The 14,926-nt window shown below is 48.4% G+C and overlaps 1 protein-coding gene across 1 annotated transcript; it reads left to right on the top strand.

Annotated features, from left to right (window-relative positions):
- Window positions 1–1,935: 1,935 nt before the first annotated feature.
- Window positions 1,936–14,372, top strand: ZFTA (zinc finger translocation associated). Its single transcript, XM_079957553.1, has 5 exons — window positions 1,936–2,438; window positions 3,732–4,223; window positions 5,961–6,350; window positions 8,462–8,887; window positions 10,034–14,372. Exons 1-5 carry the CDS (start codon window positions 2,390–2,392, stop codon window positions 10,558–10,560), a joined length of 1,884 nt encoding a protein of 627 aa, XP_079813679.1. The 5' UTR covers window positions 1,936–2,389; the 3' UTR covers window positions 10,561–14,372.
- Window positions 14,373–14,926: the final 554 nt, after the last annotated feature.

Genomic DNA, 14,926 nt, shown 5'->3' on the forward strand with positions numbered 1-14,926 from the left:
CTTGTAAATGTGGTTTTCCTGCAAGTCTTTCAGCAAGGGTAAACCGCGTCTCTCTTCAACCATGCTCAGCTCCAAACTCAATCTACCTAAACAGGGATGAACTGATGTGTTGAGTTAGTGTTTTAATCTGTTTTTAGCTTGTTGATTTTAATAAAATTTTGAATTTTTTAAAATACCAGTTTTTAACTTTGTCTTTTATTGATATGTTTTCACAAGCCACTTTAGAGAGTCTAAAGGTAAAGGTAAAGGTACCCCTGCCCGTACGGGCCAGTCTTGACAGACTCTGGGGTTGTGCGCCCATCTCACTCAAGAGGCCAGGGGCCAGCGCTGTCCGGAGACACTTCCGGGTCACGTGGCCAGCGTGACAAAGCTGCATCTGGCGAGCCAGAGCCGCACACGGAAACGCCGTTTACCTTCCCGCTGGTAAGCGGTCCCTATTTATCTATTTGCACCCGGAGGTGCTTTCGAACTGCTAGGTTGGCAGGCGCTGGGACCGAGCAGCGGGAGCGCACCCCGCCGCAGGGATTCGAACCGCCGACCTTTCGATCGGCAAGTCCTAGGCGCTGAGGCTTTAACCCACAGCGCCACCTGCGTCCCTACTTACAATCAAATGACACAAGCTCTGTTAAATAAATCAATAAGCTCATTGCATCTTCTGCCTCAAGCTTCTTCAGCTCCCTGTCAACCCCATTAAAGTTGCCATCTTATTTACTGTCCCCTGCGCCTGTGCTCAGCTGGCACACGTTAGCCAATAACGCTGCTAATCTCTGCACAGCAAATCAGTGGTCATCTGAGGACTTCTGCAGATAAAACTGTTGCTAACAGCGCAAGAGCAGGCTGTGCCTGTTTCCCTCTCCCCTCCCTTCTGGTCAGTTGGCAACCCCAAAACCCCTTTGATTGTGTTGATCAGTCCTCTGTCTATCCCTTACAGCTAGGATAAAGAGTCTGTGGCCCTCTGGATTTTGCTGGACTCCAGCTCCCCTCAGCCCCAACCAGCATTACCAGTGCTTAGGGATGAAAGGAACTATAGTTCTACGGAATCTGTAGGGCCACAGGTTCCTCATCTCTGCCCTACAACATCCTGAAAATATGGGCCCCAAAGAGGGTTGATCTCTCCACATTTGTTGTTCCTAGCTAAGCTCCCATGTCTTCGAACCCTGCCAGGTAGGCAGAAATGCAACAAGGGAAGCTTTTCATAGCAGTGCATCTCTGTATGCTTCACCTGTTGGATTTCTGCATATTTCACACCTGCCACAGAGAGATGTGTCACAAGGGCGGAGAATGCTAACTCTCCAAAACTGCATCTAGGAATCTCCATGATGTATTGACCCATTTACCTGCTTGTGCATTCCTCTCTAGAATGTGCATTAGGGATATTGAGGATACATTTAAAGCACATGACTTCCCCACAAACAAATCTGAGAACTGTAGTTTGCCCCTTGTAGGGCCAAAAAATTCTCAGCACTTCTAAAAAGCTACAGTTCCCAGGATTTGTTGTTGGGGGGAAACGTGCTTTATTCCGGAGTCTTCACTTTAAAGCCTATTCACACACACGAGCTGTAGTTTGTTAAGGGTGCTGGGAACTGTAGCTCCGTGGGAGAGGGGTAAACTACAGTTCCCAGGATTCTTTGGTGGGCGGAATAATGTGCTTCAAATGCATGATGTATACCCAGAGGACCTGCAACAGCTAAAACACAATCGGAATGAACGGAAGGCTTGCTTGAAGGGCCAGGGACCACGGGGAAGCCCCTTCCTCTCGTCTCCCCAATTTTCCCCTCCCCCCACTTTCCAAAATCTCTCATCCCCTTGCGCCAGCAGCAGGGGGCCGCGTTAGGGACCTAGTTATGTAGGCTTTAAAAAAATACACCTTAAATACGGATATATGGCTATATATATATAGCTTAGGGGACAAAACAATACAACGAGGAAGAACCGGGTTAGGGATGCTTTGAGACACTTTTTTGGGGGAGGGGGTGTCCAGTGAATCACCCCCTCTCCTCCCCTCCCCTCTTTTTCTCTCTTCCCTCCCCCCTCAGCTGCAAAAATGGAGCACGTCCCCTTTAAATTTACCCAGGAGCCCTTAAAGGAGCCCCAGGGGCCCCGGGGGGAAAGGCATCCCCACCCTGCTAACCGGAGCCTGCCTGGCTCTGCTGCTGCTTCTTTTTCGGCCGTGGAAACGGAGCCTTGATGCAAGTCGATTAGAAGCGGAGAAAAAATTGCCATTTATCCATATATATATTTATTTTAAGAAATCGGGGTTGGGGGTGGGGAAAGGGGGGGATATTGCAACGGAACCGAGAGAATCCACAGCGAAGCCGGGAAGGTTATTTGTGTGCATCGAGGTGGGGGGTGGAGATGAATCCCTAGGCAGGGAGGGAGGGAGCCAAGCATGGAGGAGCCCCCCAGCCTGTGCATCAAGCTCGAGCCCCAGGATCCAGGTGAGTACAAAAGGCCCCCTCTTTTTTTTGGGGGGGGGAGAAATATATGCGCGCGCCCCCCACCTCTTTTCCACGCCACCTGCTGGTCGTGTGTGAGTTGGAGAGTGGCACCCCCCGGAAAAAAATACTGTACCTGGTCGGTGTTGGTAGGGGTGTGTTTGTTGTGGGGGGTGTTGCAAGTTTGCCCAGCTGGGCAGGGAGAAGGAAGTCGGGGGGGGGGCTGGTGGAGGAAGAGCGATGGCCCCTTTAAGATCCCCCCCTCCCCGCCTTCCTCCATCTTCCTGGGCACTTCAGTCCTGGACGGATTCCTGCCTCTCCCATTCAAAAAAATAGCGACGAGGGATTGAGCACAAAAGGAACCCGAGCTGCCAAGAATCAAATGACGTGGAAAGGGGGGAGCCCTCTCTCCCTGAAGGGGTGTTTGTGTGTGTGTGTGTGTGTGTCTTTGGACCTCACCCTTGAAGATCAGGAAGACTTCGGGGGAGTTTGGCTCCTCCTTTTGGGAAACCCCTCCCCCCCAGTTTGGACAAACCCCTCTCAGCCCCCAGCCCCCAGGTGTGGTTTTGTGGGCCTGTCTCTTTGACAGGTCCTGCTGCCCATTTGAAACCAGCCCCTTCCAATGTCGTATACAGCACCCCTCTCTTTTCCACCGTACCCCTGTAAAGTCTGTTACTGTTGCATTGCAGGGGGTTGGACTAGATGACCCTGGTGCCCCTTCCAACCCGATGCTTCCACTACTTCATCCTTGCTTTCACAAAGTGACACAACATCTCTGCTTCCGGGCCAGCAAGTCTTGCACCACCTCCCCCCGCCGCTGCCCCCGTTGTTGTTTTGCCTCCTGTCAAAAGAGTTACAGTGGTACCTCAGGTTACAGACGCTTCAGGTTACATACTCCGCTAACCCAGAAATAGTACCTTGGGTTAAGAACTTTGCTTCAGGATGAGAACAGAAATCGTGTGGCGGCGGCAGCGGGAGGCCCCATTACTTAAAGTGGTACCTCAGGCTAGGAACAGTTTCAGGTTAAGAATGGACCTCTGGAACGAATTAAGTACTTAACCCAAGGTACCACTGTACACTGTATCCTCCTTGCAGCTGGGAACCTATCTGTGTTGTTAATCCATTGTGCTAATCCTAACCGCCACCACCCTTACTCTCAGCAGCTCTTTAATTCTTTTTTTAAAACGTCAAATAGGAAGAGGTTTCGTCGTAGGCTCCACTCATCATCATTATTATTGTTATTGTTATTATTATTATTATTACTATTATTGAAGGCGAGTGTTTGTGTCTCCCCAGAAGAGTCGCTGTTCCCAGAAGAGGCGGCCGATTCGCAAAGCAGCGGCGAGCTGCGCTCCGGACACGCCCTGCGGCCCTCTGGGAACGGCCTTGTGCGAGGGACCGCCGTCAAGGACACCTCTGCCCTCCTCCCTGGAGGGCGCAAGTACTCGGATCACTGCGAGGAGCGGGCCTCGAGGCCCGGCAAGAGCCGCATCCCCGGGCGCGACCACCGGCGCTACTACCATGAGCACTGGAGGGCAGAGTACCTGATGGACTTCAACGCCGCCCGGCATGGCATGATTTGCATGGTCTGCGGCAGCTCCCTGGCCACCCTCAAACTCAGCACCATCAAAAGGCACATCCGCCAGAAGCACCCATACTCCCTGGCCTGGAGCGCCCACGAGAAGGAGGTCATCATGAACAGCTGGGACGCCCACCTGGGCCTCGAGGCAGAGAGCGACGGAGCCAGAGAGCACCCCAACGCGCCCGAGGCTCAGGAGGGGGGCCACGGTAGGGGGGCCTAAATTCGCGGGTTTGTGGATCATCTTAATCGTAGCCACGGATAGCCTTATCCGTTCATTTTTTAAATCATTTTTTATTGATTTTCCAATAAAGACAGCCAATCAACATGCCCACATCATAATCTAATTAAAAACAAAAAACTAAAATAAAAAAGGTCAAATTGTGATCCACATTTTAATTATTAATTTTTCCATGCTCCCCATAGTCTGGACCTCTGAAGCATATCTCCAAATCTTCAGTCTTGCCTCCTCTCGTTGTTTTCATATTTTCCACATCCCGATCTTAACGCTTTAAAGTTCTCCATCCCTGGCTCTGCGATTCTCAGTCATGTCAAAAATCATATATTTATGATTTATGATGCCTTATCTTCTGTTTGTTGGTCTAATCCCACCCCCCTTTTTTAATATTGTCAGAAATGGTATATTTTTCTTCCATAGTGGTAATTTTTCTTCAATGACTATATTTTTTGGCCATAAAAATTATTACTTGAACAGATGAAAAAACTTTCAAAAAAAAACCCTGGCAACTAAATTTTTATATAGGTTTCATTCAAAAAGAAAGAGAGCTATGTTTATAGTGTTTGTTGGACTTCAGATATGAGGCACCATTTTTTCATTAAATCTCAAAAAATATTCCAAAACATTTATCATCATATCCTCCCCCCCAAAAAAATTCAACATAGATTTCTTCTTGACTTCCCGCCCCCCCCTTTCCTGATGTTTGTTTTCCACTTCTTTTTCTTAGCTGTTTTACAGTACATGTGTTTTTATTAACTAAACTTTGCTATCCTTAGTTCTTTCAGTAATCCACTGCTTATATTTCAATTCCTGCCCGCAGCTTTATGTATGGATGAAACTTTGATAGATAATCCTGACAACTAAATTGCTTAACACAGTGAGAGGGTTGGACTTGCACTGTGGGGACCCATGCAACTTTTTTTACAGTTGGATATTCCTTTCACCCTTCCTTTTTATAAAAAGAATACGTTAAGTGGCCATCCCAAGCAGATAAGGAGGTTTTATTTTTATCTTTTTGTGAAGATTTTTAATTTAATTTTATAGTGTATATAAAAGTGAACAGATGAAAATTAAAAGATGAAAAGCAAAATGATAAAACAGGCATGTAGAATAAGTGCAGTTGTACACGGGTTAAAAAACACAAAGCCCAAGTAAATATTGTTGTGATCTGATTATCATAGTTCCAGATTTGCCAAGGTGGTGACGGGGGTTGTCTTGAAAATGACGGTTCCCTTGTATATGTCATAAAGGAATGCCAAATCATATGTCTGGAGGTTCTAGGCTTGTCAAAATCTCAAATTATGTGTGATTTTTTTCCATTATAGCTGTATTCCAGAGGGGATGGTACCAAGTGTTTAGCGTAATATTTTGGGCTTTCCCCCCCCCTGAGTTTCAATTACTATTCAAGCTGCCACAATCATATATATAAGACCAATTCTTTTTTTTCTTTTCTCAATTAATTTATTATTAATGTTGCAATACATATATAAAATCTTTACATATTGATACATATACATTATATTTGTAAATTTACATTTCACATGTGAAATATAAGACCAATTCTTCTGACATTGTAGATATCAGTAACATTAATTTTGGACAGCAGACAATAGTTTATTTAATAATGTTCATCATCTCTGATGAAATTAGATTCCGAAAAGCAGACAAGAAGGTTCACCTGCTCTCCACCTGCCTTGCTTCTGTACAGGTGGAGAATTTCCGCTGAGTAGCAGCCGCAGGAGGCGCCGTGGCCCAGGACCCCTCTCCTCTCGTGGGGGGCGACGACCCTCCGGCCTGGCCCTGAAAGCCTCCCCGGGAGTGGAAGAGCAGAACTTGGAGCGCTACCTGAAAGAGTCCCTGCAGAGCTGGTTCCAGTCTGAGTTCCTGATGGACTATGACCCTCAGGGCAACCGCCTCTTCTGCATGATGTGTGGCTCCTCACTGCCCAGCCTCAACTTGGACGACATCAAGAGGCACGTCATGGATGCCCACCCCAGCTCGCTTGGCTTCAGCCCCGCCGAGAAAGCCAGCATCCTGGAGACTTGGAACGCCCGGGCCGTGGTCCCGCCAGCTGAGGGCACAGGAGAGACACCAGTGGGTGAGGCAGGAAGTGGGCAGAAGGCGGGAGGGGAGGGCGGAAGCAGAGCGCCGGAATTAGAACGATATTTCAGCAGGCCTGCAAGTGACATGATCATGCAGGTGGCGGGAAAGTAGATAAATACAGTCGTGCCTTGGTTGACAAACGCCTTGCGACTTAAACATTTTGGCTCCCGAACGCTGCAAACCTGGAAGTGAGTGCTCCGGTTTGCGAACGTTCTTTGGAACCCAAATGTCCAACGCGGCTTCCTGCAGCCAATTGGAAGCTGCACCTTGGTTTCCAAACATTTTGAAAGTCGAACGGGCTTCCAGAACAGATTCCATTTGACTTCCGAGGTACCACTGTTAATGGAGAATGCGGAGGGTGAAGAAACTGGTGGAAGAGGCTGTCTGAGACCTTGCGAAGGCCACATGGGATTTTGCGTGACCTTCGCAGAGCCCAGTAAGCAAGGCAGAGGGCTTGGAAATCTCTTTCTGCACCAGTTTTTCCTGCTGTGGAAATAGTTTTTAAGCCGTCAGCCTTGCTTCCCGGGCTGCTGGAACCCTCAGGAAGGGTGTGGACTGCCCCAGAGCATTCCTGAGGCCCCTTCCCGGAGTCCAGGAAGGTAGGATTGGTTGTACAGAGGGGAGGTTCCAGGTATCTTCCTGACTTTGCATGATTCTGTATCTGCTCATGAATCCCTGGAGCGTAAGCCCCACATAAGTTTTGGGCCTGCTGTGTTGCTTCTCTGAATCAGGCACCGTACTTAAAATCGAGGAACTCCTGTCTCTAGCTTCTTCTTGAAGGAAATCCTGGGATACATGCTAGTGACCAAGGATAAGGGAACCTGGCGTTGTCCGTATGGTACAGAACTCCAGTTCCCAGCAGCCACAGCCAATGGTCGGGGGGAGGGCCAAACAGCAGGTGCAAACAGGAACCTCATTCCTCCGAAACCTTGTGTAACCAGAAAGTGAGGCATCCAGCAGTCTCTTGTGGGAGGGAGAGCGGAACCAAGAGTTGCGCAAGTACAAAACAGATAAGTGAGTGCGGACTGAGCATGCTCAGTGGGCACAGAATCCTGGTGAGTGGCAAAACCCGGAAAATCAAAGATAGGCGTGCGGAATGGAGTGTCCTCAAAACGGGGATGGCTTGCGAGTAGGAAACAAACTGCCTTGAACCTTTGGTGCATCTAGCTCAGTATTGTCTTCGCTATCTGTACTATACATTTGAAAGCAGTATCATGCCACTTTAAATAGCCATGGCTCCCCACCCCCCCACCCCAAATCCTGGGAGTTATAGTTTGCTAAAGGTACTGAGAGTTATTGAGTGAATCCCCTTGTCACAGAGCTACACTTTCTGTCTCTTCCCGGGGAATTCTGCGAATTGTAGCACTGTGAGAGGAATAAGGGTCTCCTAACAAATCTTAGCACCCTTAACGTGTCACTGTTCCCAGAACTACAAAGGGGTGATCGTTACTGCGGATGAATTGGATCAGAGCAGAGGATGCAAAGTGAGGCACATATAGAGGGCCAGACAAGAACCTTGGCAGTACTATGCATGGGTTCTGCTTTATGAATGAGAAACAGCGAACATTCACCTGTCCAAACATGAAGAATGGCTACCCAAACATCGCTAGACACATTGCAGATTCAGATACTTGAACAGAGAGCATCCTCTACTTCCTTGCTTGCCGTTTGCTGGCTGGTGGAGCAATGAAGTGAGAGAGTGAGAGATCAGACAAATCAGAGCATTTTTTCTGTTTTTCGGTGGGAGGTCAAAATTCTAAATTAGAATTTTTCAAAAATTAGGGGGGAAAAATCAAAATTGGAAATTTCCTCACAGGACTCAATGGAAATCATTGACTCCTTATGCAAACGCTTGGCTAACGATCAATTTGTAGGGAACACTGGGAGGTCAAAATTCAAAATTAGAATTTTTCAAAAATTAGGAACAAATTTCAAAGTTAGAAATTTCCCCACAGGACTCAATGGAAATCATTGACTCCTTATGCAAATGCTTGGCTAATGATCGATTTGCAGGGAACACTGTGTGTTCGGTAAGCAGGACCTTTGTGTAATTAAATCCGTCCTCTTGTCCCCCCGCTTTCCCACTCCTTCCTGGATCCACCCCAGAGGCAGAGTCTGAGCCGTCCCCTCAGGACCTGACCAAGAAGGAGGTGGACCCTCCCACGTCCCCAGACCAGCCTGCTGGCGAGGACGGCTCTGAGGAGGCCGGCGCTTGGGACTCGGAAGAGAGTGGCCTTCCTGCCCCGGCCCGGGGGAGGGACCACCGCCGCTACTTCCAGGAGCACTGGCGGGTGGAGTACTTGATGGACTACAACGGGTCGCGCCACGGCCTGGTGTGCATGGTGTGCGGGAGCTCCTTGGCCACGCTCAAGATGAGCACCATCAAGAGGCACATTCAGCAGAAGCACCCGGACTCCACCCAGCTGAGCCACCACGTCAAGGCCCTCATCGTGGAGGAGTGGAACCAGAAGGTGGCCCGCCTGGCGGACGCGGAAGACTCCTTGCCCGAAACAGACGGCGAGGCAGACAAAGGTAAGGGGCAGGCGGGGTTTGAACCCCCCCCCGGTGCATTTTGCTCCTGGTATATTATTAATAATAATAATAATAATAATAATAATAATAATAATAATACCTTTATTATTATTATTCAGCCAGCTAGCCTTGGTGATTATCTAATGCTTATTAGATGAATTTCCCCTAAATTGATTTCTGAACTTTGGATTTTATTGTTAATTCACGTTTTTATACTGTATTTTATGCTGCTTTTACAATTGTTTTAAATTTGTTGTTAGGCGCCTGAGCCCAGTTTTTGAACCAGGAAGGGCAGGGTATAAATAAATTATTATTATTATTTATTGGTATTGTACAACCTGTGTACAATGAAATTAAACGAGCCTCCCGCCCCCAAACACTCAATCTCTTATTGAACAACACACCACCTGGTGCAGGCCTCATTGTGACTACTTGGAGATTTCAGGCTGGAGAATTGAAAGAGATCACAAGGGTCATCTAGTGCTCCCCCTGCAATGCAGTAATCCTCCCCCCCCCCCGCATTGTGGGGCTCACACCCACGACCTTGAGATTAAGAGCTTGATGCTCTGCTGACTGAGCTATCCCAGCTGCTCCAAGATGTGCCAGGGGAAAGCATTCAAAATGTGCTTGTGCTCCTGCAGGCTGAAGCTGTACAGTTCCGCCTCTGGATCCTACTCCCCGATTTCTGCCTTGTTTTTCGGCAAACTAAACCCTCCAGATGTTTTGGGACTACAACTCCCATCATCCCTAGCTAACAGGACCAGTGGTCAGGGATGATGGGAATTGTATTCCCAAAACATCTGGAGGGCCGAGTTTACCTATGCTTGGGTTAGATTATCATAAAAAAATGGGTGGGGCTCTTTCACGGAGGGCAGTATAGTAGCAGGGCTGTTAACAGGAAAGCTGAAAGACATGGCACATAAGGAAAGGGGATTGAGGAGGGAGGAGGAAAAAGATAGCACTTGGACTCCCAGCTTGGTGGTTTCCCAGGTACTTTATTTCACAGTTCAGCATACGGTTTAATAATAGTAATAGTGATAATAATTAAATATAAATATATAAATACGACAGTACTAAGTTGCAGAGATATTTGATTACTCCTGGCTGGACTGTGATCTCCCCGCTGTTGTTCTTCTATTCCTCCAGTGGAATCTCAGCAGGCTTGCAACCCCCCTTTGTCCCCTGAGGAATCTCAGGAGGGCGGGACAATGCCTGCAGGAGAGGAAGAAGATGAGGAAGAGGCCCCCGCAGCTGGAAGACTAGCTCCCTCTCAGCAATCCTCGGAGGCTGCGTCTTCGCTGGCCAGTGCCCCGTCCCGGCGGGGTCAGCGCCGGAACTACCAGCCGCGCTGGCGGGTAGAGTACCTGATGGATTACGACGAGCAGCGGCACGGGCTGGTGTGTATGGTGTGCGGGGGCACATTGGCGACCCTTAAAGTCAGCACCATCAAGCGGCACATCCTTCAGGTCCACCGGTTCTCCCTGGAGTTCACGGCGCTGGAGAAACAGACCATCCTCGATGCTTACGCCGAAAACGGGCCAGCTCAGAATCCCAGGCACCTGGGCACAAAGACCTCCCCCAGCCCGGACTCTGAGCCTGCTGACGTTAAGCCAAGTGTCCAAGGTGCAGGGAAAATGGGGTTTGGTTACAATTTGCCGGTATGTACGGTGTAGCCCGTGGACGTGGACTGCCCTCGTGGTGGCAGGGTAGACTCCGTTGACCGACGAACTCAACTTGTTTGTTTCCTCCCCACCCCTTCCTCCTATGGATGGCGGAATTCCCTTTTGGAATTCTCAGGTTTCAGAATTCTGCGACTGGAATCGGATAGTGCAGAATTCTGCAACTAGAAGCGAATTATGCAGACGCCGGGGAAGTCTTGTTTTGCTTTGTCTTTGTTTCTCTCTCTGCACAGCATCCATTTTGATTTGCATGTTCTGTTCTAGTGACAAAGGGTTTCTTAAAGGTGTTTTCACCCCCCCCACCCCAAAGCCCCTTTTCTCTGCACCTGAATTTTTTGTGCTCCCAACTATTTTGGTAAGGTTTCGGAAAGGTTGGCGGGGGGGAAGCTTCGGTATTTTCTGAAGAGAGGAAGGTCTGTAAGAGTACTGTCACAGGGGGCAAGTGCACTTAATCGAGCCCCGAGGCCTGGAGGTTTCTGTGGGAAGCAAAGTTGCTGCTGCTGTAAGGTGGGGCACCTATTTTTTCAGCCTGAGGGCCGCCTTCCCTTGTAGGGGTGTTTGGCAGTAGTGGGCGGAGCCAGAGCCAAAAATGGGAGGAGCAACACAGGTAAATGCTTCCTGAGGTTCTCCCACCCTGCTCCAAGGTATTAAGGGCCAGGTGGTTTGATAGCTACGCCTCACCTTCTGGTCTGGGAGGCTGTTTGGGCCAGGCCTCAGCTGAGCCACATCCAGCTATCCTACGTGTGAAATAGATGACATGAGACGTGGTGGACGTAAATTTGTCATTCGGCCAGAGGAGGGTTTGCAGTTGCCAGAACCCTGCTGTGCCCTGGTTTGGTTTTTTTTGCAAGCCACCCACCCCAAGCAGGTAATCATTGGCACTTTGTGGCCTGTTCCTTTATCCACACGGTCACCTGACGCCATTGCGACACCAAGCGGTTGACGGGTAGCTGCCCACTGTGACCTGCCCGCAGGTAGGTGGGTGGTAAGATCCAGTTCCTCCCTCGCAAGCTGTGCCACGAATAATTCCCATGTCCTCCACAAGTGCCTAGGCCCCGAATTGTGGCTCTGCATCATATAGCCGAAGGGTGAACAAATTACGGCCCTTGCCCCCATCCCATCCCTAGAATATTGCAGAACTCCTAGTAAGAGGCCTTCCTGCTTGATGCAGCATAGGCCATACTTAATATACCATGTTAAAATATTTGAAACGAGGAGTTGGGCTTGTTGTGAGCATTTCCCCTGCGATTGCACTTAAGATGGCCATTTTGGACTCTCAGATGAATTGAGCAACTCAGCACTTCCTGGATTGTACTATGCCAGGTTCTGGGGCGGGGGTGGGAACCCTGCTACATAGGAAAATGCTAGGTTGAATCTGTCATGTGCTAACTTTCTACATGCGGGGAGGTCTCCCCCCCTCGATTCTACCTACAATGGAACAGTCCAGAAAAGTGTCACGTTGAGGATCTGCTGACGCCGTCCCTATATCCCAATTTGCATTTATAGCGTTCTGTCATTGGGTTTTAATTTTGACCCATGTCTTTCCAAGTCTCTACCCCTAAAAGCTCTTACTCTGGTGTAAGTGAATTAGGAGGACGTGGACTACTTTATTTGCTGTTGGTCTTCCTCGTAAAAAGATGTGAATTGATATAGGACACTTACCTTTTCCCGGTCTGTTTGCTCCCAGTGAACAGGTGCTGAGCAAGTTTCAGTAGCCAAGGACCCAAATTCAACCCCCAGCACCTGCAGGTAGGGCTGGGAGAGAACCCAGAACCCTGGAGAGCTGCTGCCAATCAGTGTAGACAGCACTGAGCTAGATGGACCCAAAGGTCTAACTCTGTATAAGGCAGCTTCCTGTGATCAAGGCGTATTTACCCCTTTCCAAATGCAATCCCACTTCAAAACAAACAGCTGCATCTGTAGGTCTCAAGAGGACGATGTATGCTCCACCCAAATTTATCTGTCTAAAAAGCTTAGAATTATGCAAGATGTGGGGTGTTTGCCATGCTTGGCCTACTCAGAAGAGACCCATTGAAGTTTACAGACTTAGTTACTTTGTTAATTTTGGTGGGTCTGCTCTGTGTAAGGACAACACTTGGGTTTTCCCAAAATGGATTTTATTTTTATTTTTAAAAAACAACAGCACTATTTGTAGCAGAACTGCCAGAACAGGGTTAGATCAGGGTTTCTCCAGCTGTTTTCGGACTACAATTCCCATCATCCCTGACCACTGGTCCTGCTAGCTAGAGATGATGGAAGCTGCAGTCCAAAAACAGCTGGAGACCCAAGTTTGGGAAACCCTAGGTTAGATGAGGGAACACGGGTGGTGCTGTGGGTTAAACCACAGAGCCTAGGACTTGCCATCAGAAGGTCGGCGGTTCAAATCCCTGCAACGGGGTGAGCTCCCGTTGCTGTCCCTGCTCCTGCCAACCTAGCAGTTCGAAAGCACGTCAAAGTGCAAGTAGATAAATAGGTACCACTCCGGCGGGAAGGTAAACGGTGTTTCCGTGCGCTGCTCTGGTTCGCCAGAAGCGGCTTAGTTATGCTAGCCACGACCCGGAAGCTGTACACCGGCTCCCTCGGCCAATAAAGCGAGATGAGCGCTGCAACCCCAGGGTCAGTCACGACTGGACCTAATGGTTAGAGGTCCTTTTATCTTTTTAGGTTAGATGGAATTAGACTAAAGAAATGGGGTTGGTAAACCTTTTGCACTTTGCCTTCCGGCAGCGGGGACCCTAGTTCAGTGGCAGAGAATCTGCTTGGCATGCAGAAAATCCCAGATTTAATCTCTGGAGTTTCCAGGCAGGGCTGAGAGACACCTTGCCCAAAAAACTTAACCGTTGCTTCCAGTCAATGTCGGGAATTCTGAGCAAGATAGACCAATGGTTTGATTTGGAGCTTCCAGTTTATCAATAGACCCTTTAACTCAAGAGGCACGAGGACTGGAATCTTCACTATCTTTTTAGGGAAATGCGGTTGCTCAGTGATGGAACACCTGCTTTCCATTTGGAATATTGCAGGTTCATTCTCCACCATAAAGGGGCTGGGAAAGATCTGTGCTCCAGACTGAAGAGGGTCTGTGGTTGAGATGGGCAGCTCTAGGCCAAAGGAACAGCCTGATTTCAGCTGTGTTATGCTGGTTGAGTTGCTGAGCCTCTGCCCTGCACAGGCCATGTGTCCAGAGTTAGTGGTGACCAGATGCGTTAGAAATAAATGAGGGCTAGAAACTGAATTTAAAAAGAGCCTACAGCCATATATCAAAAAAAGCAGGGACAAGAAAAGCCGCACTTACAATCCAATTTGCTGATCCTTGCTGGAAATTAGAGCCAGAGAATTGGAAGGGACCACGAGGATCATCTAGTCTAACCCTCTGCAATGCAGGAAACTTTTGCCCAATGTGGGGCTCGAACCCACGACCCTGAGATGAAGAGTCTCATGCTCTACTTTAATTCCATTTAAAGGAATGCCCCCCCCTTTGCAGAGTTCCTTCCCCCCACCCAAGGTGAAAGTAGGAGTCACATTTTTTGCACAGCTGTTCTCCTTCAATCCCATCTTTCTGAATCAATAGCTTGGTCCTTTTTGTAGCTATCCTTGTGAAACGTGAACTCCGAGGTAAAATTTCAATAATGCCCGTTATGACCTTGTGACTGTATTGGAACCTCATCTGTGTCTCTTGTGAAAAGGTGTTTTGCATTAATATGGAGGGTTTTTAAAAAATATTATATAAATATATATATATAAGCACTAAGTTTTGTAAAACAGGTTATGTCAATAAATCCTTAAAAAATGATGCTATTTTAAAATGCTACCTAAGGCTCTGGGCTGGCTGTTTGTTTTTAATTAAAACCTGGGATGCCTTTTAGATTTTAATATTTTCCTGGATTAAGAACAGGGGTTCCTAAACTGTGGTCTTTGGACCATCAGCAGTCTGCAAGATTTGTTCGGGTGGCCTGCATTGTCTGTACAACACAATTACAAATCGCAGAGCACATTACAGTGGCTGCAATAGGCAGGAAAAAAAAACATCTTTAAAGACAACCAGACATTTTCAAGTGGTCCATGGGAAAATAATGGGAACCAATGTAAAGCTTTTTTGGGGGGTGAGAGGGACCTGTGTACTTCTGCTTGTTGCCATCTCCTACTCTCATCAACCTCTGCCAGCACAGCCAATCTTCAGGGATGATGGGAGTTGGTGGCAGACAACAAGTGGCAGGCCCCAGCCCCCCACCGCCCCAAGCTTGGTTCAGGTACAGATTGTTCACCTTCTGGTAATACATTGAAATTAAAACACTGGGTTGGGAGATGGGAGTCCCTACCAGGGTGGGGAAGGCTGGGCTATGCAGTACAGGGGAACCTCGGT

This window comes from Podarcis cretensis (assembly GCF_951804945.1).
Source record: "Podarcis cretensis genome assembly, chromosome: 16".
In the NCBI taxonomy this organism is placed as follows: Eukaryota; Metazoa; Chordata; class Lepidosauria; order Squamata; family Lacertidae; genus Podarcis; species Podarcis cretensis.